Raw genomic sequence first — 25,935 nt, forward strand, 5'->3', positions numbered from 1 at the left:
TTTTTGTTTCTGTGTTTTTGTTACTGTTTCCAGACTTGGGGTTTGCTCCATGTTTTGTGAGCTCCTCTCCTGTCCTGGTGGATCAGGGATGTTTTTGAGGTGCCCCCATCCCGTTCTGCTGAGGCGGCATCTCCGCTCCCCCCGTGTTGTATTTAATGTACCCCTCCCACAGGACAGCAGGCAACTCTTGTGTTTTCTTTTGGCTGTTAAAAGATTGTATTGCTGCAAATATTTCCTCTGTACCATGGCTTTGATATGCACAAGTTTGGTTTCATTCCAAGCTCTGACTTGGAGGATGATCCTCTGTTTCAAAGCCGGTTTTGGCTGGTGGTCCCTGATCAGCTGAAGGGGGTTTTGGTTTCATTTTGGGTTTGTTCTTTGTATTTTTTTAATACCTGTTGGTTTCATAAAGTTTCAAAGAGCAGGATATGAAGAGACCCGTGGGTGCTCCATCCTCCTGTCTGTGTGCAGTCAGAGCCACCTGTGGGATCCCAGTCCCGTCCTCGGGGGATGCTGCTGGAATCCCCACAGGGCTGGAGGACTTGCTCCTGCTTCGCTTCCCAGTAAGTGAGAAGAGAAATGTATCTTCACAGTGGAGAAAACTCAGCACAGGCCTTGTCCTGCTGGTTAAAATGGGAAATTAAAGTGTGACAGATGTTCTGGACCCGCTGTAGAGTTTGTTGGAAACCAGGGGGAAAAGTTTTTTGTAAATAGGTTTTTCTAAAACTGTGTTCCTGATGCAGCTGTTGAATTATAGAGATCCCAGTTTCTAAATGCAGCCCAAACAAGACTGGATGAAAACATCTGGATAATGTGACAACATCTGCCTACTTCCAAGCACTAGGACAAGGGTAGTTACTTCAGTTGGTTGTCTTCAACCCACTCTGCACCTCCTTTTTCAGGAGGAGCAGAAGCACGGTGTTTGCAGGTTGGTTCTCTTTACTAAATGTAAAAATATTTTAGTAATAAAGTAATTTCAATGAGCACGGTGTTTACTCGACGTCTCTTGTGTGCGGCGGTACGTGCGGGGTGCGGCTGGAGCCGGGTGGGGCGGGCGGGGCTCGCTCCCGAGCGGGGCTCGCTCCCGAGCGGGGCGCGCTCCCGGGCGGGGCTCGCTCCCGAGCGGGGCTCGCTCCCGAGCGGGGCGCGCTCCCGAGCGGGGCGCGCTCCCGAGCGGCGCTGGCCGCTAGATGGGAGTGTGGGAGAGGCGCAGCGGCCGCGGGCCGGGAGCGCTCCCCGGCACCGCAGCGCGGGCTCTGTGCAGGGCGAAGCGCCGGCTCCCAGCCCCCTCCTCTCCCGCCTTCTCACTGGCTAAGAAAAAGTTCTTCTTTAATGGATTTTAGCACAATAGCCCCAGTGCCGCCCCCCGGACACGCTCGAGCCGCCGCGCCGTTTGGTGTCGAACAGAAATGTCCTAAAGCACTTGGTTAAAAGTGGCTTCGCTGCAGCGTGTCCTAAAGAAAGGGGAGAAGAAAAACCTCCCAGAAGTCCCAGGCTTCTGCTTTTGAGCAGAACCCAGCCGAGCACAGTGACATTTTGCTGTGAGCAAAGGGGCACATTTAGAATTTCGCTGAAGCCCCTGGAGCCATCGAGCTCCTCTTTGAGCCGTGCACAAATTCCACCAAAGAGATTCCCGGCCACCTCTGCAAATGTGCCGCTCTCAAACTCCCCAGCCCCTATTTACCTATTTTCAGTGTTTTCTAAAGGTTATTTTAAGTCATGTTTTCCCATCCAGTGTGGGCTGGATCAGATCATCCCACACGTCCTGCCTCACTGGGAAGTTTTAATTGCAGGTTGCAATGCTGACCCGAACAAGTGCCAGGAACACCTTCCCAGGCTGCTCAAATCCAGGTTTGCTCTGCTGGCTCCGAACTGCATTCCTGCCATTGCAGTGGCTGGTGTGGGAGGTCTTGCATCCAGCAGCCACTAGAGAAACTTGAAAATTCATGTTAAATTCACCATTAACCTTTGCAAAATCACCAAAACTAATGAATGTTCTGTTTATTTTGCCAAGACCGGGCACTGAGGAATGAAATTGGATTTTCCAGAGGCCCAGGTGCCATTTGGTGAATAACCAGCATGTGCCAGCCATCCTGGCTGGGGCTGAACATCCTTCCCGGCCTCCTGGCTGGGGCTGGGATCTGGCACTGCTTTCCCTGCAGCAGCTGGTCAGTGGTCTGGCTTGCAGCCACAGCACTGTCTTTCCTCCTGGAAAGAAACTCCCCAAATTTGGAGACAAACCCTGTGCAGGAGGAGGGAGAGGAGCAGGAGTGGGGGCTCTGGGCTCAGTAGCCCCAAGCCATGGTCAATTAGCCAATGCTGCAGCCTCCCAGCAGCCCTGGAACAGTTCTGCCCCTGCGGCTGCTCCTGGCTGGGGCTGAGCTCTCCAGCTCAGTTACTTCCCAACTCCAGGGAAATGGGGAAACACTGTTTGTATTATCCCGGGACTGAAACCAGCCTTTTCTCCTCCCTTTGCAGGAAGCTGCACACAAGGAAACTCTGCTCGTTCCTCCTGTGGTGAGTGACACCCCGTTATCCACCTTGTCCTGGATCCTCTGTCCCTCATATCCAGCAGGATGCTCTTCAGAGGGAGCAGCACCAGAAGAAGTTGAAATCATTTGCCAGAGATTTTGGACAAGTCTGTGGCAGAGCTTGGAGTGCAGCCCCGTGCTGGAGTCAGAGGTGCCCGCCCTGGCTCGGCCCTGCCAGCTCTGGACTCGACCCCGGTTGCCCCACGGACCTTGGGGACTCAGGGATTGCTCAGATGAGCCCGTTTCCCCCAGCGCCGGCCCTGGCAGACGCCTGAGGTCAAACATCCCTGGCATTTTCCTCGGGAGGCACCGATGTTCCAGCCCCAAATCCCTGCTGGCACGGCAGGCCGGCTCCGGGGCACAAGGAGCGCGTTGTGCATGGGAGGGAGGATGCTCCGAGCGCCCACGCGGGGCCAGCCCGGCCTGGTGGCAGCTGCTTCCCGCTGCCACCGCCCCAAGGCACCCAACAAAGGGCAAATTCACGGGGCGGGAGCGGCTCCGTGGGCTGGGGACACTGGAGCTTTATGGAGCCTCTGGCACGGTGAGGGCCCCTCTGTGCCCGTCGGGACCGCCTCGGCTCGGGGGTGCTGCCGGGGGCTCCCAGGACTGATTTCCATGGAGCGCCGGTATCCAGCCAAGAAACCTGAGAAGCGCCTGGGTCTCCTCCAGAGCAGCCCCAAGGAGAGCAGGAGCCCCCCAGGCCAAGCCCTCTGTGACATGGGAGTTCTCTCTAATCCTGCCTTTTTCCCTGCAGGTGTTTTACATGGAAATCGGGTTTCTTGCAACCCATTTTGGGTGAGTGATGGGGGAACGGAGCGAAAGGGAGCAGTGTTGCAGCTCTGCTGCCCTTTCCTACCCAGGCTGATACAAATCCTTGGATAAACTGACTCCAGCCCTGCTGCACCTCGACCCCCCCTGCCCGTGGTTACTGCGGGGGTGTAACATCTCGAGGGCCACAGACTTCCAGTGCTCTACACCCATTTTTCATTTGGCTTTGGAATAAGAAGTGTCAAACTGCTGCGTCAGTTTGGTTTAAATTCACAGGAGAAATCATTTGATTTGAAGCAGTTTCTGTTATTAAATATGACTGCACAGGAGCCCCTGCAGGATAATCCATTTTGATAAATGATGTTTGAAATGAGGGAGACCCAACACCGGCCAGCTCCAGCTCCAGTCACGGATTAATGTGCAGGAACAAGAAGGGCCCAGCGGAGCAAACGGCAGGGCTGGATGTGGGCAGAGCAGCAGCTCCAGCACCATCAGAGCCCCCCAAACACAGAATGAACAGAGCATCCTCTGTAACACCGCGGGAGTGTTCCAAAGCCCTGTGCGTGTGGGCCAGGGGGGCAGAGGTGGCCTTGCCAGTGCTGGGGGACAGCTGGACTTGATCCCAGTGGGCTTTTCTGACCTCAGTGACTGTGATGAACCAACACTTCCATACCTGAGGGTTTCTGTGCTGTCCCATGCACCTCAGTCACCTCACTCTCGATATTGTCCAGTGCAGAAGCAGCAAAATTTGGCAAGAAACTGAAATTTGGCAAACAGGAGCCAATTGTTTTCTGAACTCTTGTTGGAAATGTACAGGGATTTCAATGGAAACAAGGAGAGCATCCATCTGCCCCCCTCCCCAAGATTTCAGAAGTGCTGAGCATCCCCAGGAGATGGATTCGAGCTAAAGGAGTCCTTGGACAAGGGACTGGGCTGCCTCAAAACCCTCTGCCAGGGGGTGCTGGGTGAACCTGGCTGGATCCAGGTGTCAGGAGCAGGAGCTGAGGAAGCTGCTGTCCCTGGCTCTGTGCACTGAGGCAGGCTGTGATTTTGGTGTGTTAGAAATGACTGTTGCAGCTGGGGCACATTCCCCACCAGCCTCGGCAGGAACAGGACCTGGATGTGCTGCCCTGCCGAGCTCAGGGTGTTCCCTCTATTCAGTGCACGATGCAGAGGCTGATTAGCAGCCGACGGGCAGCTTTTGGCCCTTTCCTTCTGAAACAATCAGCGTTTAGGGCTTGACTGAGAAGGATTTGGTGTGAGATAAGCTTCCCAGAGTGGGGCCAGGGCTGAAGTAATAATTGAATAAGTGTGAGGTGGTGAATGAGACACGTCAGGATGAGTCAGGGCAAGAGCTGCTCTTGGGCAGGAGGGAAAGGCTCCTGGGTGTCTCCGCTGCTGCCCGAGGTGGGACCGAGTCCCTCGAGCTGCCAGAAGCTGATTTTGGGGGGGAAAAGGCAGAGAGGGAGTTCTCTGGGATGCAGAGCTCCCCAAATCGTGCTGCTCTGGGTGCTTGGCTCAGGGCTGGGCTCCTGCTGCCCTGGAGCACCCTCGGGGTTGGGATTCTGCCTCATCAGTGCCAAGGCTGGAGCTGCCAGGGCAGGAGCAGTGAGGGAAGGACAGCACCCAGCATGCAGAGCTGGGGCCATCCCCTGCAAGACACGAATTTATTTGCCACTGTCTGATGTGAGTTGTACCTTCCTGACAGACTCGGGGCTGTGCTGTTGCCATCTCCGCTTCCCTTCTGTTGGATTTCCCACTTCCTTTAATTTTTTACCAGTTTGTTTGGTTCTGCTCCCAGCAGAGGCAGCTCCATGGGAAGGAGAAGAAATCAAGTGTTTATTTTTAGAAGGTGCCAAAAGAGTTCAACCCAAGGCAAATACAATTACTTCAGGTTGCGCACAGGCTTCTGAGAAGCTACGGAGAAATCATTTCCAAATGGGAAATGCCAAAAACCCCAGTGCCACGAAGGCGCTGGGGGATGAGAGCATCACTGAGCCGTTTGAGGAGCACGTTCCACCCCAGCAGAGGTGCCCCTGCCCACGGCACGGGGTGGAATGAGGGGGTCTTGAGGGTCCCTTCCAACCCAGATCGTTCTGTGATTCCGTGAATTCTGGGGGCTGGGAGGTCATCTCCAGACACCCCATCTCAGCCCTGCCCTGGCACGGGGGAGCCCAGCGGGCGCTGCTGCTCCTGGCAGAGCCCCCCAGCTCTCCCAGCCTGCCCCTCCTCGGGGATGTTTTTCTGCTCGAAGGGGCCTCCCAGATGCTATTCCTGGCCCAGTTTTAGGGCATTCACTGCCTGAAGCTTCCGCTGGGCTGTTTGTGGAGCCCTCGTGGCTGGGCAGGGCAGGGGTGGCAGGGAGGCTCCTCTGCTGAAAGCTTTCACTGTAATTAAGCTGAACAAGAGACCGAGTAAAATCTCTGCTTCTCTCGCTCTGCCAGAGCGAACACAAAGAGGAGGAAAGGCCTGAACCAGACAATTAGAACAGGAATAACACTGCACGGAGAGATCCATGGAATGATTTTTCCTTGACACGCTCGCCCCCAACAAGTGCCACATGTCCTGTGTATAAATAGCAGCTGCTCAGACTTGCTTAATCATCCCATTGTTGCTTTATAATATTAATTAAACATTCCTCTGGGATTGTTTGCATCCTAATTAAGCGGGGAACTTACAAAAGACAGCAAAGAAACCAAACAAGTGCGTGCTGGGGGTGCAATTTTGCTAAACCGTGTGCAACTGGCTTAAAAAAAAAAAAAAAAAAAGTTAAAATTGCAGGACTGAGGTTAAAAGCTTTTTAAGAGTCACCAGTGACGGGGACTGTTTGGTGAACCGTCCTGGGGGATCAGGAGCGGCTCCTCTCTCCAGGATATTTGGCTGAGGGAAGCCAGGGGGGCTCTGGAGGGATGAGCATCCCCCCGTCAGTGCCACAGGAGCGAATCGTCCCTGGCAGGACCCCACTGATACCAAAGGGACAATTAATCCGCAGCTGCTCCGCACGGGGGATGGAGGGACACAAGGACCTGCCTGGATCCCTCCAGGCGGCAGCTGGGGCCGGGCATCGCTGCTCCCGAGCCAGGGATCCCCAAAACCCCCGGACTCGGGGCCGTGCTGGCCGGGGCAGACCTGCGGCCCCCCCACGGGTGACAATATTTTGTTGCGGGGGATCCCGGCTTCCGATGCCGGAGGAGCCTTCCCCAAAGGACAGAGCCCCAGGGCCCCCTGGCCTGCGGGGCTGGGGCTCGTCCTCCCCTTCCCTCCTTCCATGTAGCCAGGAAGACTCGAGCACATTGTTCCCGACTCAGCCTCGTGCACCCTGCAGGGATGTGCTGTGAATTACTTCCCAAATTATGTGAGTAATTAAAATCAATGAGAGGGTATCCTGTTAAATAACGTAATTAGATGAGCACAGCCAGCGAGATGAGTGCAATGGTGTTTTTGTTCTCCTGCCTGGAGACAGCTTTTAACCCTTTCCCTCTTGTCTCTTCCCCGGGAAGGGCTCCCCTGGGTCAGGCCTGCTCCAGCCAACGCTGAAGTTTTATCAGGAAAAAGCCTCTCCCTGCTTCTTCCAGAGCTTCTCCCAGACCAGGATTGGCTTTCCCCACAGTCGCCATCCCTGGGTTATGTGGAGGACACCTGAAGGCTACAAACATCTGAAACTCTGAGAATACAGAACTGCCTTTAAATCCAGGCTAATCCGAGACAGTGGCAGAGGAAAACACGTCCCTCCTGCACCCGAGCTGTGAACGGAGGCCCCACGAAATGGGAATTACCTCGCCGTGCATAATGAATCGCCTGAGCCGTCCCCCAGGTCCCTGTCCCGGGGCACAGCCCCGGCCCGGGCGGTTTCCCCACAGACAAACACGCACTGAGGGCTCACGGGCTGCCTTCATTCCAGAGGAAACTGAATGGCTGAGGAACCCTAGTGCTGAGAGTGATTTTGGTTCTATTCCTGCTTCCTCCAGGGCAGGAGGAGCCTCAGCCTGTTCAGATACACGTGGAGAGCTCGCTCCTCCAGCGTGGAGTGCTGAGAGCTCCTGGGGGCTCTGGAAAGGGTAAAGGCATCTGGCCAGATGGCTCTCATTGCAGGGCTGGAATCTAAATAATTAATTTTTAGTATCGTGTTCAGGACTTCGGTGTCTCCCAAAGGAAACGCTGCAAAGTCCTCAACTTGGTGCTTATTTTTTCCAGCTGCGATGCACGGAGGGATGAGGGGCTCTGCATCCTGCTGGATGTTCGGCTCGTCTGTGATTCTCCAAGGTGGCGAATCTTTGCAAAGATGTGTCACAGCTAATTACGCTCGTCCCACGAAATCATATTATGGCAAAGAACCTGAACCCTGCTGGGAACAACCCCCTCGGGTCGGGACACCGGGAAAGCTCCCTGGGACGTGCTGCAGGAGCGACAGGCTATTCCAGGGAGCTTTAAACACACACAGGAACTCCCTGATGGAGCCCCGTGCTCCTGCCCGGCTCCGGTGAGGTGCTGGAGCCAGCGGTGCCACGGTGTCACCCGGGGCCGATCCAGCCCCGACACGGCGCAGGAAGGGCCGCACCCGCCCCTGTGCCCGAGCTGAGGAAGAGGAGTGGGAGGAATTGCCTGCAGGGTGCTGGGAAGAAACCGCAGGTCTGGCTGTTTAAGGTGTCTTATCCAGTCCATCTCTCAGTGATTTAGAGCTGCCATAAAACCTCTGCGGAAGGAGGACTTCTGCTCGACTTTCCTGGCAATGCATCTTATCTCCAGAGAATTTCCCAATACTCTCTAGCTGCAAATAGAATGTTTCTCCCATTCCTCTGAGGAATAAATAAGAATTCCTCTTAGGAATGGATCTGTTATTTGCCTCTTTAAGGCAGATTCCGTGCAAAGCTCCGATCATCCTGCCAACAGCGTTACATCAGTGACGCGTTTGAAAACCAGGTAAGCAGCACACAGAAAAGTTCCCCTCTTGAATTATTTCAAATCCAGAGAACGCGGTCTCTCCTTTTTCCAAGCAGAGCTCAATTCAGGGCACAGGAAGCTCAGCACAAAGCCGACCATGAATCGTTTCCACACCATTAGCATGAGCACATGCAGATCAGGCAGCTGCAGCATAAACGCCTGGCTGGCTGCCTTTGGGTGCGAGCTCCCGGTAATTGGTCTGGAACAGAAAGAGCGGAGGAGGGGGGGAAGCTCGGGGCAGGTAGCTCGGGAGAGCTGCAGCTGAGCGATCCCAGGATGGGCTGAACGGGAGCAGCATCCCCAGACTGAGAGCGCAGCCCCGGGGAAGGGAACGCCCTGGGCTCCGCAAGTGGCTCCAGGAACGCAAGCTCTGCTCTTGGCTGCACACGGCAGAGGGACAGACAGGTCCCTCAGGTCCCCAGGACGCTTTTCCTGCTGCCCTGGCCATCTGTGCTGTCTGGCAGCAGAGTGACTGGACACACGGATGCGCTGGGCGAGTTTGCTCCTCGCCACGTTACCCCACTGCCTGCCCGGCCCTGCCGAGGTGCCACCCTACACTGGCATCCCATTCCTTGCTGCCCTTCGGAAGGAGCTGTGCTGCAATGCCCTCGGTCTGGGCCAGAGTTGAACAATCCTCTGCAATGCTCCTGCTCCCTGCCAACACCCGGCCAGCCCACTGAGGGACTTCTCCAGCCCCAGAAGGCTGTTACAGACAAAACAGTACAGAAAATACAGAGTGGGGGCCTGGAGTGACCCTTCAGTTATCCCAAGCAGGCAGAGGAGGCTGCTGTTAGCACACACATTGAAGAATAAAGCAATTGCTTCATCATGCAGCTGCTTTTCTCAGCCCGAGTCTCCCCCGCTGCTCCCCGCGGCTCTTGGAGCCTTTGGAGGTGACAGTCCCCTGTCCCTGCCCGCCCTGGCCAGGCTGTGCCTCCAGAGCGGCTGTCGCCGGCAGAGCAGAGGGACTCATTAACCCTGGCACGACGTCACGTTCGGTATCTGCGGGTCCGAAATGTCACACGGCCAGCTCCAGCCCGACGTGGGGAAGGCGGCAGAGCCCTCGGGGAAGGCCCAGCCTGGATTGCTGGCGTGGGCTGGTGATGAGGAGTGGACGTGCCCCCGCCTTCTGGAGCTGTGGGAGCCCCACGGGCAAAGCCACCTCAGTGCCACCTCTGTGCCACCTCAGTGCCACCTCTGTGCCAGGGCATGGGGCTGCTCCCTGCCAGGGCTGCTCCTCTGCGTGCCCGGGGACCCTGGGGAGGTGACAGGGCAGGGACAGCACGAGGCCACTCTCCCTCCGCTCCTCCAGGGCACATCCAGCCCCTTCCCCGGGTGGGCTTCGGTGCTGAGGGCAGAGGGGGCTGAGCTGGGACCCTGCAGCCTCCCCTCTGAATCCCAGAGCTCGTGTCCTTCCAGCCCCGCTGGGATTTCAGGGTGCGGTTACAGCATGCGGGAAGCGCCCTCCGAATTGACCTCCAGCCTGGCCGAGGTGAGGACTGACACAGAACCCGGCAGTTTTTCTTTCTGGGATATTGATTTTCCCCCTTTCGCTTTCCTGTCCAGTGAAAGCTGAGAAATCTGAGCCAGCTCAGAGGCTTTGCTAGGAGCGTTATTGCAGGAAATGCTCCCAAAAAACCACAGATGAGGAGTCGCTGGTCCCGGCCAGGAATGACCCCTGCAGCTGCAGGAAGGCCACGAGGAGCCCGGAGAGATCAGCCCAGTCTGGCTGGGCAGAGCCAAACCAGGGGTGCTGGGGGTCCCCAAAGCTGCCACAGCTCAGCCTCCCAGAGGCAAATTGTTGCATTAAACTCCCTTCTATTTGTGCTCTAAGAGCAGCACAGGAGATTGCCTGCCAGCTGGAAGGGGTGCGAGTCCTTAATTAGAAATGCCACGTGGATACAAATGAACAAAAGGGAGGAGAAATAAACCCCAGCCTCTTCCTGCAGGGCCGCGCTGGCGGTGGAAGGGATTCTGATGATGATGAGTATGACGATGAAGGTGATGGGGGATGTGCTGGAGGGAATAAACCAGTGCTGGATTTGGACTCAAACGGATCTGAGTGCAGCCAGGATGTGGCGATTGGTTCCTTTCCTGCTGGACTCAGTACAAGGGGAATGGAGGGGAATTGTGTTTGCTCAGTGTGCCGTCAGAAAGCCTCTCAGGTCAGCTGGGCACACAGCAGCCGTGCAGGTTTGCAGGGCACAGGGACCCCCAGTTCCAGCGGGTAAATCACAGAACCCCAGAAGGGTGTGGGTTGGCAGGGACCTTAAAGATCATCTAATTGCAACCCCTGCCATGGGCAGGGACACCTCCCACTGTCCCAGGCTGCTCCAGCCTGGCCTTGGACACTGCCAGGGATCCAGGGGCAGCCACAGCTTCTCTGGGTACTCTGTGCCAGGGCCTGCCCACCCTCACAGGGAAGAATTCCTTCCCAATATCCCATCTAACGCCACTCTCTTCCAGTCTAAAGCCACTGCCCCTTGTCCTGCTGCTCCACAAACAGTAAATAGAAGGCGTGTCAGTGGCAAAGGGAAACACTCCCAAGGGCAGCCAGATGTGTTTTCCTCTCCTCTTGCCCCGCAGTAGCCTAAGAAGCCCCATCTCATTGTCAGAAGAATAAGCTGTGAAATGGTTTTGAAAATGAAGGCTTTTTAATTACAAGCACATTTGGGAGCCTTCTGGAGGCCATCTGGCCGGGAGAGCAGGGTGTGGGCACTGGGCAGGGAAAGCCCAGGGAGGCCGAGCAGAGCAGCTCCTGGAAAAGCACTCGATTAATGTTAAGAGCTAAATCCTCTCTTTCCAATAAGCCATATGGGCCAGACCCAGCGCTCATCCATCCCAGGGATGTGGAGCTGCAGCGCTGGGTGCCTGGGCTTTGGAAGCTCTGGGATGTGCTGCTCATTCGGCCCTTGGACGAGACTGGACAGAGATTCCCAATAAACCCGAATGCCCAGGCTGCCTCTGCCCTCGCTGCCTTCCCAGGCAGCTTCATGGGGAACCTGCTCCTGTAATTACTGTCCCATGTCTGGGATTAGCCACTCCTATCAGCCATGCAGAACGCAGCCAGGGCCTCATTAGACACTGTCATTGTGCTAATTAGGTGGGTTTCATACTCAATAATGGAGAACAATTTTGTGGCAGTTTCATGAAAAAAAAAGAGGAGCAAAAGCCATTATAATTTCAGGAAAAGTCCCTGGAGAAGATTGAAATGGTAATTCACAAATCCAACTCTGATCTATTAGCAGATCCTGCTCTGGAGACTAAATTAGGGAGGATGTCTGGCTTGGGTGATATTCTTTATTATTTGAATGTCTATAAAGAATATTTATTAAATATTTTTTCTCTTAAGAACTTTGAGACGCAGCTACATTTACTCGCTATTCCCAAGTGTTTGAAGCCTAGACCACACTGGATTTGTCACTGCAAACATCCTGGAAAATCCTATTTTAATGCAAAACATCCTTTGAAGATACACTTAACAGGCAGAGAGAACACAACACATTTGAAACCATGTTGGTCATTTGGTCAGCTGTCCATGCAAAGTGCCCCGGTGGGGATCTGATCCTTTGGAAAAGGAACAAATTAAGGAACCCCCACACTTTCTGTCCTCAGGTGTTCCTCCTTTGTCCCTAGAGCCGAGGGGAGGGAGGAGCAGCGGCTGTGAGGTGCCAGCAGCTCCCCCGGCTCTGTCCCTGCTCCCAGGGAGGTGGCCTGGGCAGTGCTGGCTGGAGCAGGAGCCTTTTGGGTGGGAAAGGAACACGTGGGAGGCAGCTGGGACCAAGAGCTGCCCTTTCCACGTGGAAGTCGGAACAATGGGCTCTCCCTGGAGCAGGGACAGAAAGGCCGGGCCCAGCAGCTGATCCGAGCTGCTCCTGGCACAGCTCCGGGGGCAGCTGTCGGGAGCACGTGGGGCCACGAGTGCTGCTCCTCCAGAGAAACTTCCCGTGGCTCCTGAGGAGCCCCCAGCGCTGGGGAACGGCCCCAGCAGCTGCTGGGCTGGGGTCAGCACTCAGGAGGGACAGGAGCTGCCAGAGCGGGGCAGTTCCCAGAGCCCTGGGGTGCGGCTGGACCGGGCTGGCCGGAGGGAACGTGGGGCGATCCTTGAGAACGGCCTTTCCCATGGAGAAGGTTCCCCGTGTGCATTCTGGGCTGCACATTTCCCTGTCCTGCACACACATCCTGTGTCCTGGGTAACACAAGGCCTTGCAGAGGCAGCCACCTGCAGAAACGTGTTCCTCACCTCCCATCCCAAATGTCACCGTGGCCGTGCCATGCTCAGCCTGGCCCCGCTACTGCCCATCACACCTGAGGGCAGTGCCAGGGACGAGCTCACAAAGGCCCAGGTGGGAGTGCTCAGCTCTGCTGAGTAAATCCCCATCCAGCACAGTGCTCCTCTCCCCGTGGGACTCAGCCCTTGGTGCCAATGGGGCACATCTGGGATGGGGGTGCCCCAGGGCTCCGGGCTGGGACCCCCAGGTTGTGCCTGGGCTGCAGGGAAGCCCAGGGCTGGGGCCACACTCTCTGGGGACTGAGGTAGGTGCAGGAAAAGCTGTTCCTCTCTTGGGAAATCTCCTCCCCTTTGCTGACCCTCTGGAAAGGAGCAGGGAGGTAACAAACAGGATGAACTACAGATAAAAGAGGAGGAAAACAAAACGCTTTACAAGCAGCTTTTCAGCATTCAGAGAAATTAGGAAGGGGGAACAACCAGCCCTAAAGCCCACGAGGAGGAAAGACAAAAGCCTGCTCAGGTTCCTGCAGAAGTGCTGAGCACAGCGCTCGGGTGCTGCCCTGCTCCTCTCCTTGTATGGGCACAAACAGGGCCTGCCTTGTGCCTATATTTAATTTGCAAAGAAGAAGAATTCTCCCTCCGTGCCTCTGCCCCACTGCCCTCTCTGCCTTACAACAGGAATAGAGTTGTGTCTTTAAAACAAATAATCCCCCTGCTTGCACATAAACCCTTCCTAAACTCAGAGTGAGTGGAACAGGTTTTTGGAACACAACCCTGCTGCACACATGGAGCATCTGCTGGGGCTCCTGGCTGATGGGAACGGGGCTGCAGTGCCCTCACCAGCTCTGTGCTCCCTGCAGCTGTGGTAGGACCCCTGGCCCTGTTCCCCTCCCCAAACCAGGGACCGTGTGGCTCTGAGGCTCTTCCTTGGCAGCAGTTTCTGTCCCAAACCTTTGTCCCTCTGCCTCTCCCGGTGCTGGGGCAGGCAGGATGGGTGTGGAAGCTGCAGAAGTCCTGCAGGCTCTCGGGGCTGTGCAGGGGCTGCAGGGGATGTGCCTCTGGAGCAGTGCTGGCACCCTGGCAGGGAGCTCTGCCGTGATTTACAACCTCTCCTTGAATGGAAACTCTCCTGGCTGCTCCCCAAACGCCCCGGTCCCAGCTGGGACAGCCAGGGAAAACCCCGGAGTGAGAGAAGAGACCGAGGGTGTCCCACAGCAGAGATGAGACCGATTCCACTTTATTGGAAACTCTTGGAGAGTCGGACACTGAAGAACTTGGTTCTGTCAAGACGAGGTTTGTACACAACAGCAACAGGGAACACAACAATAAACAGGGGATGGAACTTTGCATCTGGGTGAAAACCCAACCATAAACTTCTGCAATGATTTATCTGGAGCGATCTGTAGGGACAAGGGGAGGCGAGAGGGGCAAACCCACCGAGACCCCCACGTCACAAACCCCCTGCAAGGAGCCTTGTGCCCCACTGGTTTAACTGGCAGGGGAGGGAGAGCTGCTGGGAGGGCACCAGGGATGCAGTTTAAGGGGAGACCCCCCCAAAGTTGGGGGTTTTCGCCCCACTCAGCGATTGTTCAAGTCTTATAAATTCAAACTTATTTCTTTCCACTTAAATAACAAGTGCTTCAGGTACAAGGCTCGGGATGCCTGGTGTATAACCCAGTTTCAAGTGCACACAAGCAGGAATAGCTTTTTTTAAAACAACTCTCTCTCTATATATATCTGCACACTCATACACACACATGCACAGCGTGGGTTTTGTGCTGCAGCCATTGAACTGGAGATGATGGAATGGGCCTTGCACCAGGAGCTGCTCGCCTGTGGCACCACTCACCCTAGAGCTGCTAAAGATTTGGATTATTTTTGCAAATATCGGTCCCCAAAGGTCTCCCCATGTGGGGCTGTGCCAGCTGCTGCTCAGGCAGTCCCTGAAGCCGTAGTTCTCCAGAAAATTCCATGTGCAGGAGAGTGAAGCCCGCAGCGTGTTCTGCAGGACTCCTCTCCTGTCCTTGTAGAGAGATCCGGAGTCTCCCAAAAAGGTGAGTGTGGCCTCCAGCTGCTGGTGGGTGTGGAAACGCTGGGCAGAGCAGAGGACAGGCTCAGACCCACACGGCCGTGTTGATGTCAAACCCCGCCTGGCTGTAGTCTCTGGAATCGTGGACTTTCTTGGTGCCGATTTTGGGGTGCTCACTACAGCTTTCTGCCCTGGGGCACCTCTCTGCTTTGCTGTGATGGTTCTGCAGGTTCCCGTGAAGGGGGAAGTAAAATGTCCCCTTGAGTTTGTTGATCTTTTTGGACCTCTTGGAAATCTCGGGCCGTTTGTCCTCAGGAGGAAGCCAGCAAGGTTTCTCCTTGAGCAGCCTGTCTCGGTCCGGCCGGACGCTCCTCAGGAACTTCTTGAAGATGTTGGCTGTGAGGGAGAACTTCCTGCAGAGCTCCTGGGATCTGCTCATGGACAGGGACGCCTCGCTCTTCTCCCCCTTCTTATCCAGCTCAGGCAGGTCCAGCCAGTTCCCCACCAAGTCTGCAAAGATGTTGTCCCCCAGGACCAGCGGCTGCCGGTTCCTGCTCTGGGACATCAGGGACGATGTCCAGTCGTGGCCATCATCACACCCCGGGCACTCCTGGCACAGCACCCACCCCCCAGCTGTGCCCTGGCTGCTGGACTCGAATGTCTGGGGCCGGACGTGCTCCACTCTGCTGGACACAGAGGAAGGTCCTTTTGGGGGATAAAGGTCCTCCCCACAGAGGCTCTGGGAAGAGGAGGGGGTGTCTCGAGGGTGGTCACTCTCTGGGAATGCAGTGGGACGGGACAAACCCGCTGGCCGTGGCACAGGACACGCCAGGGCCGGGGGGCAATGTCCCTGTGCCTGCCCCAGCTGCGTGTCCTGCCCGGCCCCGCTGCTCCGGCAGCACCGGCGCTGCTCCGCGGGACTCCGGCGCCCCGAGATGTCCAAGTGCTCCAGGGCTGTCTGCACCTGGAGCAGCTTCAGCTCCTGCAGGGCGCCCATCATGCAGTTCATCTGCTCGTGCAGCCCGTCGCCCACCTCCTTCATGGAGAGCTGCGGAGGGAAGAGCACAGGCGGGTCAGTGTCCCCAGCATGGAGCAGGACAGCGAGCACAGGGCAGCAGAGCAGGGCTGAGCAGCTTCCTGAGACATCCCCCTCCCTCCTGACTGCATCTGCCATGCGTCCCACCTGCACCACATCCATTTCAGCGAACGGCACTCAGATTTTCCTTAGATTTTTCTAGGAGTGTCCCTCTAGGATATAAGAGGAGCTGACAGAAGTGGATTGTTTGACCTGACAACAAAAATAAAGAGTTTGAGTTTCCTTTAAGTGGTTGGCAGAAGCCCAAGGTGTAGAATTATGAATGGTTTTGGCTGCTGCCAGTTTTAGAATATTCCTGTGCCTTTGTGTCTTTTGTGCCCTGTCACCAGCTGAAATCAGGAGCCAGAACACTGAACAGAGGTGCCTTCCAGGGAGAGCCTTGCTTCCTTACCTGAAATGCTGAAGTAGATTAAAAATAAACCCCAAGAAGAATTGTTGTTACTCCATAACACATCTTCAGCTCTCAAGGCCCTCAGCGCAGGCACCTCTCGCTAGAGGACAATCAAAGACATTTCAATGCATTGGAAATTTTGTACAGAACAACCAACAAACTCTAGGATTACTGACATTCAACCGGGAATTCTTCGATTCCCAGGCTACGACCTTTAGTAGCAGCTCTGCTTCATCCCTGAACCTCACTACAAAGATTCAACTTTCTATACCAGACTTAAAATAAGCAACTTATTCTCCAGAGCCTCCCAACTCCCCCCCTTCTCTTTTGCTCTGTTGCTTTCTCTCTCTCATGCAGGATCTGATCATATTCCCAAAGCAGCACCATAAAGCAAACGGGCTCCACTTTCCAACAGCTGCCACTTACTCTTTTTTAGCAGGGAGGGGGAGTGCAGAAGGGGCAGGAGAGGGGAGGAACAGCAGGGGCTGGCAGGGCTGGAGGTGAGGCATGTCCCACTGCTGTGAGGTGGTTTGCAGAAGAGATTACCCCTGTCAAAGGAAGCTTCAGCCTACGCCGTCACAAACAGGTTAAAAGGCTCACCACCATTTTTTGTACAGCAACAGATCTCAAGATTAGGGTGAAAAAGGCCAGCTTTTTCTTTTTTTCTTATGTTCAGCTTTACATTACCAAGGTTTATTTTCTACCTCTCCTTCATTTTAACCAAGCTAGTTCAATTACTTGCTCTATTTCCATCTCTGTACGTGGGGCTGAGCAGTGAGAAAGAGCAGCCATCAGAAAATTGTAACAATCCAGTTCTGTAAGCGGAAACTGCTCAACAGTTTCTGACCACAAATCCCCACTTCAAACCCCAGAACCTAAAACTAAACTCACCAGCAGGTTACGGTCATTTTTCAGGGCTTTTCTCTCAAGAAAGTTGTTTATCATCTGGAATGAGCACACAGCTACAAAGATACAGAAAATCTGTGCTCAGCTTCCTGATTCCACCACCCAGAGCCTCCAGTGATGGCATTTTTTAACATCAGCAAATAAACTCCTGCTGCAGACATGCAAACAATGTCCCAATTCCAGCCCCACCGAACTCCTGGTTCCCACACCAAGCTGGGGCCAGATGCTCTGCCAGCCTCAGACAGAACTATCACCTTACCTCTCCAGATCTGCTGTAATGCTGCTCGTCCTAACCTTTCTTGCCTTATTAATGGCAGTCTGTTTGATCTGGGGCTTTGGAAAAAGCTGGATTTGGAGCCAGTGGCCCCTCATTGGCCACTTCCCACCAAATCCCCTGGCGCAGTAATCGCGCCGTGGGGAGTGACAGGCTCCTGCCCCGGGACCGGGCTCCTGGAGCCCTCGGCATCTGCTGGGCAGCTCCGTTCCCTCCACGACCTCCATTACCTGCCCTGGGACGGGGCATCCCTGCCGGGCTCAGCCAGGCACATCTCGGGAGCACTGACCCTTCCTCGCTGGGCAGCGCTGGGCTCGCTCCTCACAGCCAGATCCAGCTGCCCCCGGCAGGAACAGACCTGAGCCCCGACGGTTCCAAACCCAGCACTTTTCCTTCTGAACAAAGGAAGGAACCCGGTGCCAGCACCAGACTGGGGAGCCTGAGCCACTGGAAAAGAAGCAGGGATGTTTTCCTCTGTGGAAACCCTCTCCTGTGAATGACTGAGATGTGGATGCCTGGGCTCAGCCTCCCTCGCAGCACAGGGGGAGGAGAGGAGGCTCTGGGCTGTGACTCCTCTGTCCTGCTCCAGTGGCCTGCCTCAGGAGGGGTGAATCCCACCCTCCAGTCTCAGTGTCCCTCTGCAAAGGTGAATCCCACCAGCACCGACAGAGTTTTCAGCATCCTGAGCCTTTTAACTCTGCTGGCAAATGCTGCTGTAGTTTCGGGTTGTGCAAGTTAAAAAATGAAGCAAACCAGCCCCCTCTGCTTTATCTTTTGCTCGTCATGGTGTCTGCTCAGTCTTTTACAGAGCTGGAGAGCAGGGGGAAGCCCAGCCCAAAGTGAAGTCACTGCCTGGTGACCAAACAGCCTGCGGGGCTTGGATTCCACCCACCTGCAATTAAGAGTACTCACCTTGGAAAGAAAATTCTGGAGGGAAAAAACCCTCCCCAGTGTCTAATTGCCAGCCTCTCCTCCTTGCCAAGACCTCAGTTCTCCCAAGTTCAGACTGGCTTCTCTGAGACTCTCCAGAAAAGGAACAATGTCCTAGAGAAGAGAGATCACCTCCCTGGCAGAGGGTCAGGACTGAACTACCTGGTCTGCGAGAAGAAAAAGGGATTCTGCAAATAATTCAGCAGACTGGGCTAGAAATCAAACGGATGCTTTACTGCAGGCAGTGGGAACTCCAGGCTGAAGGGACAGCCCTTGTAGCCTCACTGGCTCTTGTCACACACTTCATGTAGAAGGAACTTGAATTTGTGATGAAGTCAATTCCAAGCAGAGCGTGAATGTGACACAGAACCCCAGAGAGCCTTAATGTGGTGTGGAGAGAGACCCTGACCACACTGGGGGTTATGCAAGTGCTGTTATGTAAGCTGGGCATCAGGAGAGGCTCTGGCTTGTGCCTCTCTGTGAGCTGCAAACCCCAAACCTGTTGTGGGAGCAGTGGGGCTGCAGAGCAGAGCACAGGGGCAGCAGCACTGCCAGACTCGGGTCTGCACAGAGCCTGCCCTCCCCTCTGGCTCCTGCTGCTCCCTGCTCAAGGTGCACAAATACATCAGCATTTCCAGGGCCCCGGGTGTCTAATCTGAGACACTCTGCCCTTCAATATAAGTGGTTGGTTGGCTTCTCTGCTTCCAAAAAAAGCCCTGTTAGAACCATGACAACTTGCAGATACCCAAATCTATCTCTATAAACCAGTTAAAAATCAGATGCCTCAAATTGGATCTCATTATTCCTGAAACTCTTGCAATCCCTAAAAATTGGCATGAAAACTTTTACGTCTAATTCTGCACAAGCCAATTCATGCCTTTTAAAGCAAGACAAGTGCTCACAGGGCTGAGTGCTCCCCTTCGGTGCCCGGGACTGGTGTGTCATGGGAGAGGTTCCTTTCTCCAGCACTGAGGTATTACCTGGCTCAGTCCTGTGGAGGTGTGACCCAGCCAGCTCAGCCTCAATGCTCCTCCAAAGCAAAGCTCATTGAAACTACAGACACCCCAAGCACTGAAAACTGAAGTGCAAAATTCCACTTTCAAATGATCATCAGGGGATATTCAACGTGGAGGGGGGGAACCAAACAAAAACCTGCCAGATACAGAGGGGTTTTTGCACTGGCAGTGTCCCATCCTGAGCAGTAAAGGCACCAAACGCTCTGGAGCCACCTCTTCCACCATCTCCTCACTCCCCAAAGGATAACCCAACAACTGCTTTACACAGTTGGCAATCAATGATCTTCCACCAATGACTAACGCTGCAGGAGAGGAGCCCGTCCCAAGGAACCTCCTCCAGCAGTTACTGGCATTTCATCAAATTCAGCCTCAAATATCTGAAGTGTACAAGGAAGGGAGATTTTCCTTGTCACTTCCCATTTCCCAGGTAAATAAGTAACTTTTACCAGCCACTCTGGAACTGGTGTTTTTCTATTAACATCTCCCTTCACCGAGCTCTCAGAATCCAGTTCCAATCAATCTCCTGGAGCCACAGCTGTCTGCATTCCAGCCCATCCACACATCTGCCTGCCCAGGGCCACAGCAGCTTTGTGATGCTGATGGAAAGGAAAAGCCCAGCAACACCTCCGGCTTTCAGCTGAGCACAGAGCTGGGAAGAAGAGCCCTGAGAGTGTTTGTCACAACCAGGAGGAAGACAGATGTCCAGCTCTTAGATAAAAGAAACGCAAAGAGAGGAAGTTATTGCTAAGAGGACAGGAAAGAACAAATGGCAAATAGTTCTTAATAATAGTTCTGATGGGCAACAGACCCAGCAACAAACAATTGGTATTTAAAGCAGATGACATAATAGAGACTGAAATTATTTTAGAACTGCTGAGCTGATCATATTGTTTCTGTGTTTCCCTTTGGGTCACTAACTGGATTAATCTCCAACAAGGCTGCAGTTGTGGCTGCACAGCCCTCGCTGCACAGCTCACACAGAGCTGCTCTCCAGCTCCACATTCCACCTTTCTTTTTCTTCCCCTGGAGGATGCCAAGGGCCTGCAGTTGTCTTTCAGTCCTTGCATTTTATCACAATAATTCCAAGTCTCTCTTTTACCTCTTGTCTTCCCAGGGTATTTTAGGTGTTCATGAGGATGTTAACTGTGAGCTCACAGTTTTCTGAAAGAGGAAGGATGCTGACACTGAACCAGAGACTCCCCCTCACAACAGTTTAAATAGATCCTGAACAGATGTTAACCATGAAAGACGTGGTTCACATCACTCCATTATCCACCTTCCTTCCCACTGCAAGAATATTGTTCTGTGCTTCCCAATCACACTCCCTATGTTTAAAAGCAAATCAGAAAAATCAATTCTCCTCAACCAGGATAAAAATGGACCAAAAATAACTTCAATCTTCAGACTTTTACTCACAACCCAAGGCTAAGAGAGACCACAGGCCTCGATGGACAGACCGGCCACTGCAGATGATGGTTAAAATGTCAGTTTTCAGCCCAGACCTGCTTCTCTGGGAATCTGCTCTTTAAAATTCCTGAATACATGAAGCTGGGAGTCTGAAAAAATCCATCCTCATCTCTAGGAGACTGCTCTGGAAATAACCAAGAGGACGAAGCGTGTGACTGTTTTTTCTCCCCAGTTATACGTGACAGGACATCTGCTGTCAAGTCACTCCTTTGCACCTTCCCCTCAGGAGCACCAAGGAATGAGATCCTGTGACAAGCACCCGACCTCCTGGCACTGCTCCAGCAGCCAGGGGCAAAGTCACCCAAAAAGGGACCCCTTCACCAGTGGAAACACACATGGAGCTGCCTGTTCCCACCTGCTGGAGCTGGGAGCAGCGACACTGGACCCTCAGGGCTGTCTTGTGCTGCTCAGACTGCAAACCACCCGAGCTGCCCCTCCCGAGAGAGCAGGAATGAAAACACAGCAGATCGTCTTGGAGCGTGACACAGTTACCGGAATAGGAGCCGGTGTGAGACAAAGAGTAAAAATAATTGGCTGTATTTTTCACTCGGACCGAATGTTCTATTCCTGCAGGATATTCATAGCAAGAAACATTGTCTACCAGGACATAAATTAATGTAAGAAGAGAGTCAGACTCTATCAAACTCAGTAATTCAATGCTTTTATGACAAATGTGCAGGGAGAACATTAAAAGTTCAAGTCAGAGTGGTGAGGTTTCTTTTAAACAGCACTTAAATACTTTTCCTCCTAGAAGAAAGCAACAGAAACCCCAGATACAGCCTGGATTCATCTGAGAGACCAAAACACGCAAAGTAAAGTTCCAACCACAGCTACCGTGGCTGTGCCCCCTCCTGTTACAGCCATACAAACCCAATGTGCCAGAGAAATCTGCCCCATGGACTCCCCAGTCCCCAGCAGAAAATAATGATTTATTCTAACTGCAGACAAGCTCCAGGCCCCCATCCCACAGCACACGTGTGAGGCTGGTACGTGTCAGTGCAAACTGTGCTGGTGTCTGAGAGTGCAGGGAGGCACGGAAATGAAACTCCTCTCTGCTAATGCCCCAGCAAGACAATTCTTGTTAAATCTGATCTTTCAGCTGAGATAACGCTCTGTGACTCGGGGAGCAGGCACAACTCTGCTGTGCCTCGGGACGATGCCTGCAGATTCTGAATGCAGCCGATACAGTGAAAAGGGCTTTGAGTATCGAGATTAACTGCGTGAGTGGCAGATTCCCAAGCTCTGGGGCACATTTCACAACTGCCACTGCAAGGACAGATGACAGGAGTGCAGAAGCACAGCTTATTCCATCACCAGACCTACAAACCAGCGCTGCACATTCCCACAAGGCATGCTGTGTCCATAAATCTCCAGGGGCTCCCCGGAGGAGAACAAGGTCTTAAGTACTTCCTGCACCCGGGGATGAGGTGCAAAGAGCTGGCACAGCTTGTCGGCGCTGGCTCCGCTGTCAGCCCGGGATGAGGATCCCCGCTCCAGCAGAGCTGCCCCTGATCCCACCCGGCCGGGATGAATGGCTGTGTCAGCTGAGGCTCTCCCGGCTGCGAAGCATTTGCATGTGGAAGCTTCTGAATGGATTCCAATCAAAGGGACACCACACATGCCAGAAACTATCAGCTTACAATGGAAAACATGCGACTGGAACAGGAGAGCTCTCTCGCACTGACTGAAAGGGGTCAGATTCATCCTGGGGAGCCGCGGCAGAGCTTTCCCAGAGGAAATGGGAAGAGCAGGGTAAGCATGCCTGGACCTTGCTCCTCGGTGACTTGTCTGGCACAGCCCTCTGTGATCTCAGGGCACAGGTGACATGTGGGGGATCACCAGCACCCCAGCCAAGCACATCAGCATTTAAAGATGTTTTTAATAAACAAAGCAAGGGAAAGAAAAACCAGAACTGGAATCCTTCTATCTCACTGGTGCGGGATTGAATTGCACAGGAAGATAACCTTTCCCTGGGAACTGGGAGCTGTGCCAACATCCACTATTTTTTGAGAAAATCCCCTCCTCAAAACTGGCCAAGAGTCTGGTCTACCAAAACAGAGGCTGTTTGCACTGAGACAAACTAAACTTGTGCAAACAGGACAGTCTCTAACCTTGCCATGTGGCACTGGGCAGCCCCAGCAAGCCCAGCTCCTCACAGAAGGAAGTTTTGCAGAACCTCCCTGCACAACAGAGCTGCTCCCTGGACACAGCCCAGGGTGTTCCTAAATCCGCGGGGATGCCCCGGGGCCGGACTCCCCTTTGCCCCACTCACTGGCTCCCCGCGGCCAAAGCCATTCGCACCCCTCCTGCCCGGTGCCCGCGGCTCTGGCGCATCCAAAGGCGAGGCAGAGCAGCAGCCCCGGAGCGCAGCTCCCGCTGCCCGCGCTGCGGGCGGGCCCAGCTGTCCCTCGAGCTGCTCCTTAGAGAAACATTAATCTATTTTAATTCCGGGCTATCAGGACAGAATTGATTTCTAAAAGCTGTTATTGCTCAGGATATCACTGATGGATGCTTTAACTGCTACAGCTCCTACTTTCACTCCAGCCTGCAGCTCACTCGGGCTGCAGGGAGGCTGAAGGAGGTGACCCCAAGGCTCTCTCCAGCTGCACCCCGTGGATGTCCCGCACAGCCGCGCTCACGACTGCGCTCGGATCCCCGGGGAACTCGAGCGAAAGGAAGTTTTAAAGTTTGAGTAACAAAAACTGGGCGGTGGGAGGGGGAACAAATGTGACTGGTGAAAACCAAATGTATGGAGATCCAGGCTGCTCTCAGTCAAGTCACAACTCGTCCAGCTGAAGATGAGAACTGCCCCTTCCCAGTTTTTTAAGCCAAGCATATACACAGATTTATGCCAGGCTAACTCATGGTTTATTAATATAATAAAAACTGTTGCATTTTTACAATGAAAATCTATTCCTTCATTATAGCAAAGGCTGAACAAAGCCAGAATTTTCTCATTTAAAGTATTTTTTTTTCTGGCTTTCACATTGTGTGAGGGATCTGCCTTTCTGTTGAATATATTGACTCTTCAGAAGTTATTTTTTGCACTACAAAACAGGCATGTTTTAGACTCAGAGGTGCAGTGTTTAGGCTCCTCTACAAAAATATTGCTCAGATAACAAAACCGATTTGGTTAGAAGACAAAACACTGATTTAGGAACCTTATTCTTAGGATGTTCTTCTGGAAGTTACTCCTTCTCCCATCTCACCTTCCAACTCACTCAGATTTTCAAGAACTCTCCGATTATTCTGTACATGTCCTGGTTTGCAGTTTGCATTTCATTCATCACACCCGGTGTACAGCACACCAGTGACTCCCATTTTCCTTTGTTTTAGTTTGTCATTCAGCTCCTATGTTTGCTGGGGAAACACTGGGAACGCCAGCAGGTTAAATGTCACTGCTGCCACATTTATTGGGAGTAAAAGGCCACTGCCCCAGCCCGTGTTTCACAAGACACTGGGATCTGGAGGAGCACAGGGCTCTCCAGCCCTGGTCCTGCCCTGGGCGCAGCTGGAACTTTGCCTGCTCCGCAGGGACTCACCAGGGTTGTTCCACACGGAATGCTTCCTGCAATGCAGACACTGTACAGAACTCCGGGGAGCACAAAACCCAGCTGAAATCAACATCCTTTCCAGTCCAAACCGGGAGCTTCTTGCATTCAGAAACTTCACCCACCCGTTCTTGCTCTGCCTTGTCTTCCCCTTTTGTTCTCATTATCTATTTATCAGGATAACGCAGACTCCGAGCCAGACCCGCTGGAACCCTATTTTGGGAAGTATCAGTTCCTCCTCCCAACCCACCCCAGCCAGCCCCAGAGCACCAGCAATACCTTCGGGCTGGTGGACAAGCCCCAGCAAGCTCCGGGAGTGAGGTTACCCCAGAGCAGGAGCGGCAGGAGGGCGAAAACACCGCTCGTTTCTGACAAAGGCTTTCCTATTAAAGAAGTATTTTCACAGCGTATCGGAGGTGCCAACGCGCTCCCTTAACAGCCTTTTGATTCCCAGAAAGTTGTTCCTATCCATCTCTGTGGCTGCTTCTCTGATTTCTGACCTGTGCTGGCAGCTTGTCCCTAAAGCCCCCGCACGCCCCCGCCGCGGTTTCTCTCCGATAGACGGACGGACCCCGAGCGGCCACCGCTGACCGGGACCTGCCCCCGCTCACGGGGATGGGAGCGGCGGGACCCCCGACCCATAATCGGGACCTGCCCCCGCTCACGGGGATGGGAGCGGCGGGACCCCCGACCCATAATCGGGACCTGCCCCCGCTCACGGGGATGGGAGCGGCGGGACCCCCGACCCATAATCGGGACCTGCCCCCGCTCACGGGGATGGGAGCGGCGGGACCCCCGACCCATAATCGGGACCTGCCCCCGCTCACGGGGATGGGAGCGGCGGGACCCCCGCGCCCCGGCCGGGCCCTGCCCTCCCCTCCGTGCCCACAAGGCGACCCCGCCGCGCAGCCCCGCGGGGCCGGCCCGGGCGCTGCCCCGACCCCCGGCCCTTACCAGCTCCTGCCGCAGGCGCCGCAGGTGCTGCTCCATGGCCCGGCTCGGCGCGGCCCCGCCGCGGGACGGGAGGGCAGGGGGGCTGTCCGGGGGGCTGTCCGGGGGGCTGTCCGGTGTCCCGGGGGCGGCTCCGGGGGGCGGCGGCTGCCGGCGGGGCAGGGCGCGGGGCAGAGCGCGGGGCAGAGCGCGCAGCGGGCGCGGCCGGGCAGCGCGGCGGCGGCGGGGCCGCGTGTGCGGGCGGCGGGGCGGGGGCAGCCGCATCCCCCCGCCCGGCTCCGGCGCCCGCAGCCCTGCTGGAAGCGGCAGGCGCTCCTGCAGAGCCAGCCCAGCGCTCCGCCCGTGCCGGGCGCGGAGCGGGCCCTGCTCCCGGCGAAGTTGGGTGCTTTAGTTTGTTGTGGTCTGGATTCTGCACGTTGCTCCGCAGGCGCGGACCACCCCACCAAAAGCACGGATTAACCTACATGGCCTTAATCACGAGAAATTGCAAAGCCACCCAGTTGCGGTGTCCCCGTTTTGTCCTGACGGCGGGCTGGGTTGCGGCCGGGGCTCGTGCCGTGCCTGGCCACCACGGGGGATGTGGCCGGTCCCCTGGCACGGGGACACAGCACAGGCACTGAGCCTGGCCCGTGCCGGAGTCCGAGCGCCCTTTGTCAGGGACAGCACATGTTAGAGAGCCGCGAGAGACAGGTGCTGAAAGTCCTTTAGCGGGGTTTATTTCCAGAACAGTTTTCCATCGCTGTTCCACCGGCGCTGTTTCAGCCCGTGGGAGCCTGCGCACACAGAGCACCTGGAAAACTCCGGGGTATGGGGGATGTGGGAGCTACGGATGAGCCCCTCTAAGACCAGGATT

General features: G+C 54.8%; 1 protein-coding gene across 2 annotated transcripts; it reads right to left on the reverse strand.

The window, feature by feature from the left end:
* Nucleotides 1-13,199: 13,199 nt before the first annotated feature.
* INKA2 (inka box actin regulator 2) lies at nt 13,200-25,220 on the reverse strand. 2 transcript variants are annotated; one of them, XM_068996011.1, is made up of 3 exons: nt 25,086-25,220; nt 15,684-15,788; nt 13,200-15,548 (listed from the first exon to the last, which is right to left on the reverse strand). In XM_068996011.1, the coding sequence occupies exons 2-3, from the start codon at nt 15,696-15,698 to the stop codon at nt 14,586-14,588; spliced, it is 978 nt and encodes a 325-aa protein (XP_068852112.1). In that variant the 5' UTR covers nt 15,699-15,788; nt 25,086-25,220; the 3' UTR covers nt 13,200-14,585. The 2 variants fall into 2 exon arrangements, with proteins under 2 accessions (XP_068852112.1, XP_068852111.1); XM_068996010.1 differs by lacking the exon at nt 15,684-15,788 and having other exon boundaries at nt 25,086-25,151.
* Nucleotides 25,221-25,935: the final 715 nt, after the last annotated feature.

Source organism: Aphelocoma coerulescens, chromosome 26 (genome assembly GCF_041296385.1).
Source record: "Aphelocoma coerulescens isolate FSJ_1873_10779 chromosome 26, UR_Acoe_1.0, whole genome shotgun sequence".
In the NCBI taxonomy this organism is placed as follows: domain Eukaryota; kingdom Metazoa; phylum Chordata; class Aves; order Passeriformes; family Corvidae; genus Aphelocoma; species Aphelocoma coerulescens.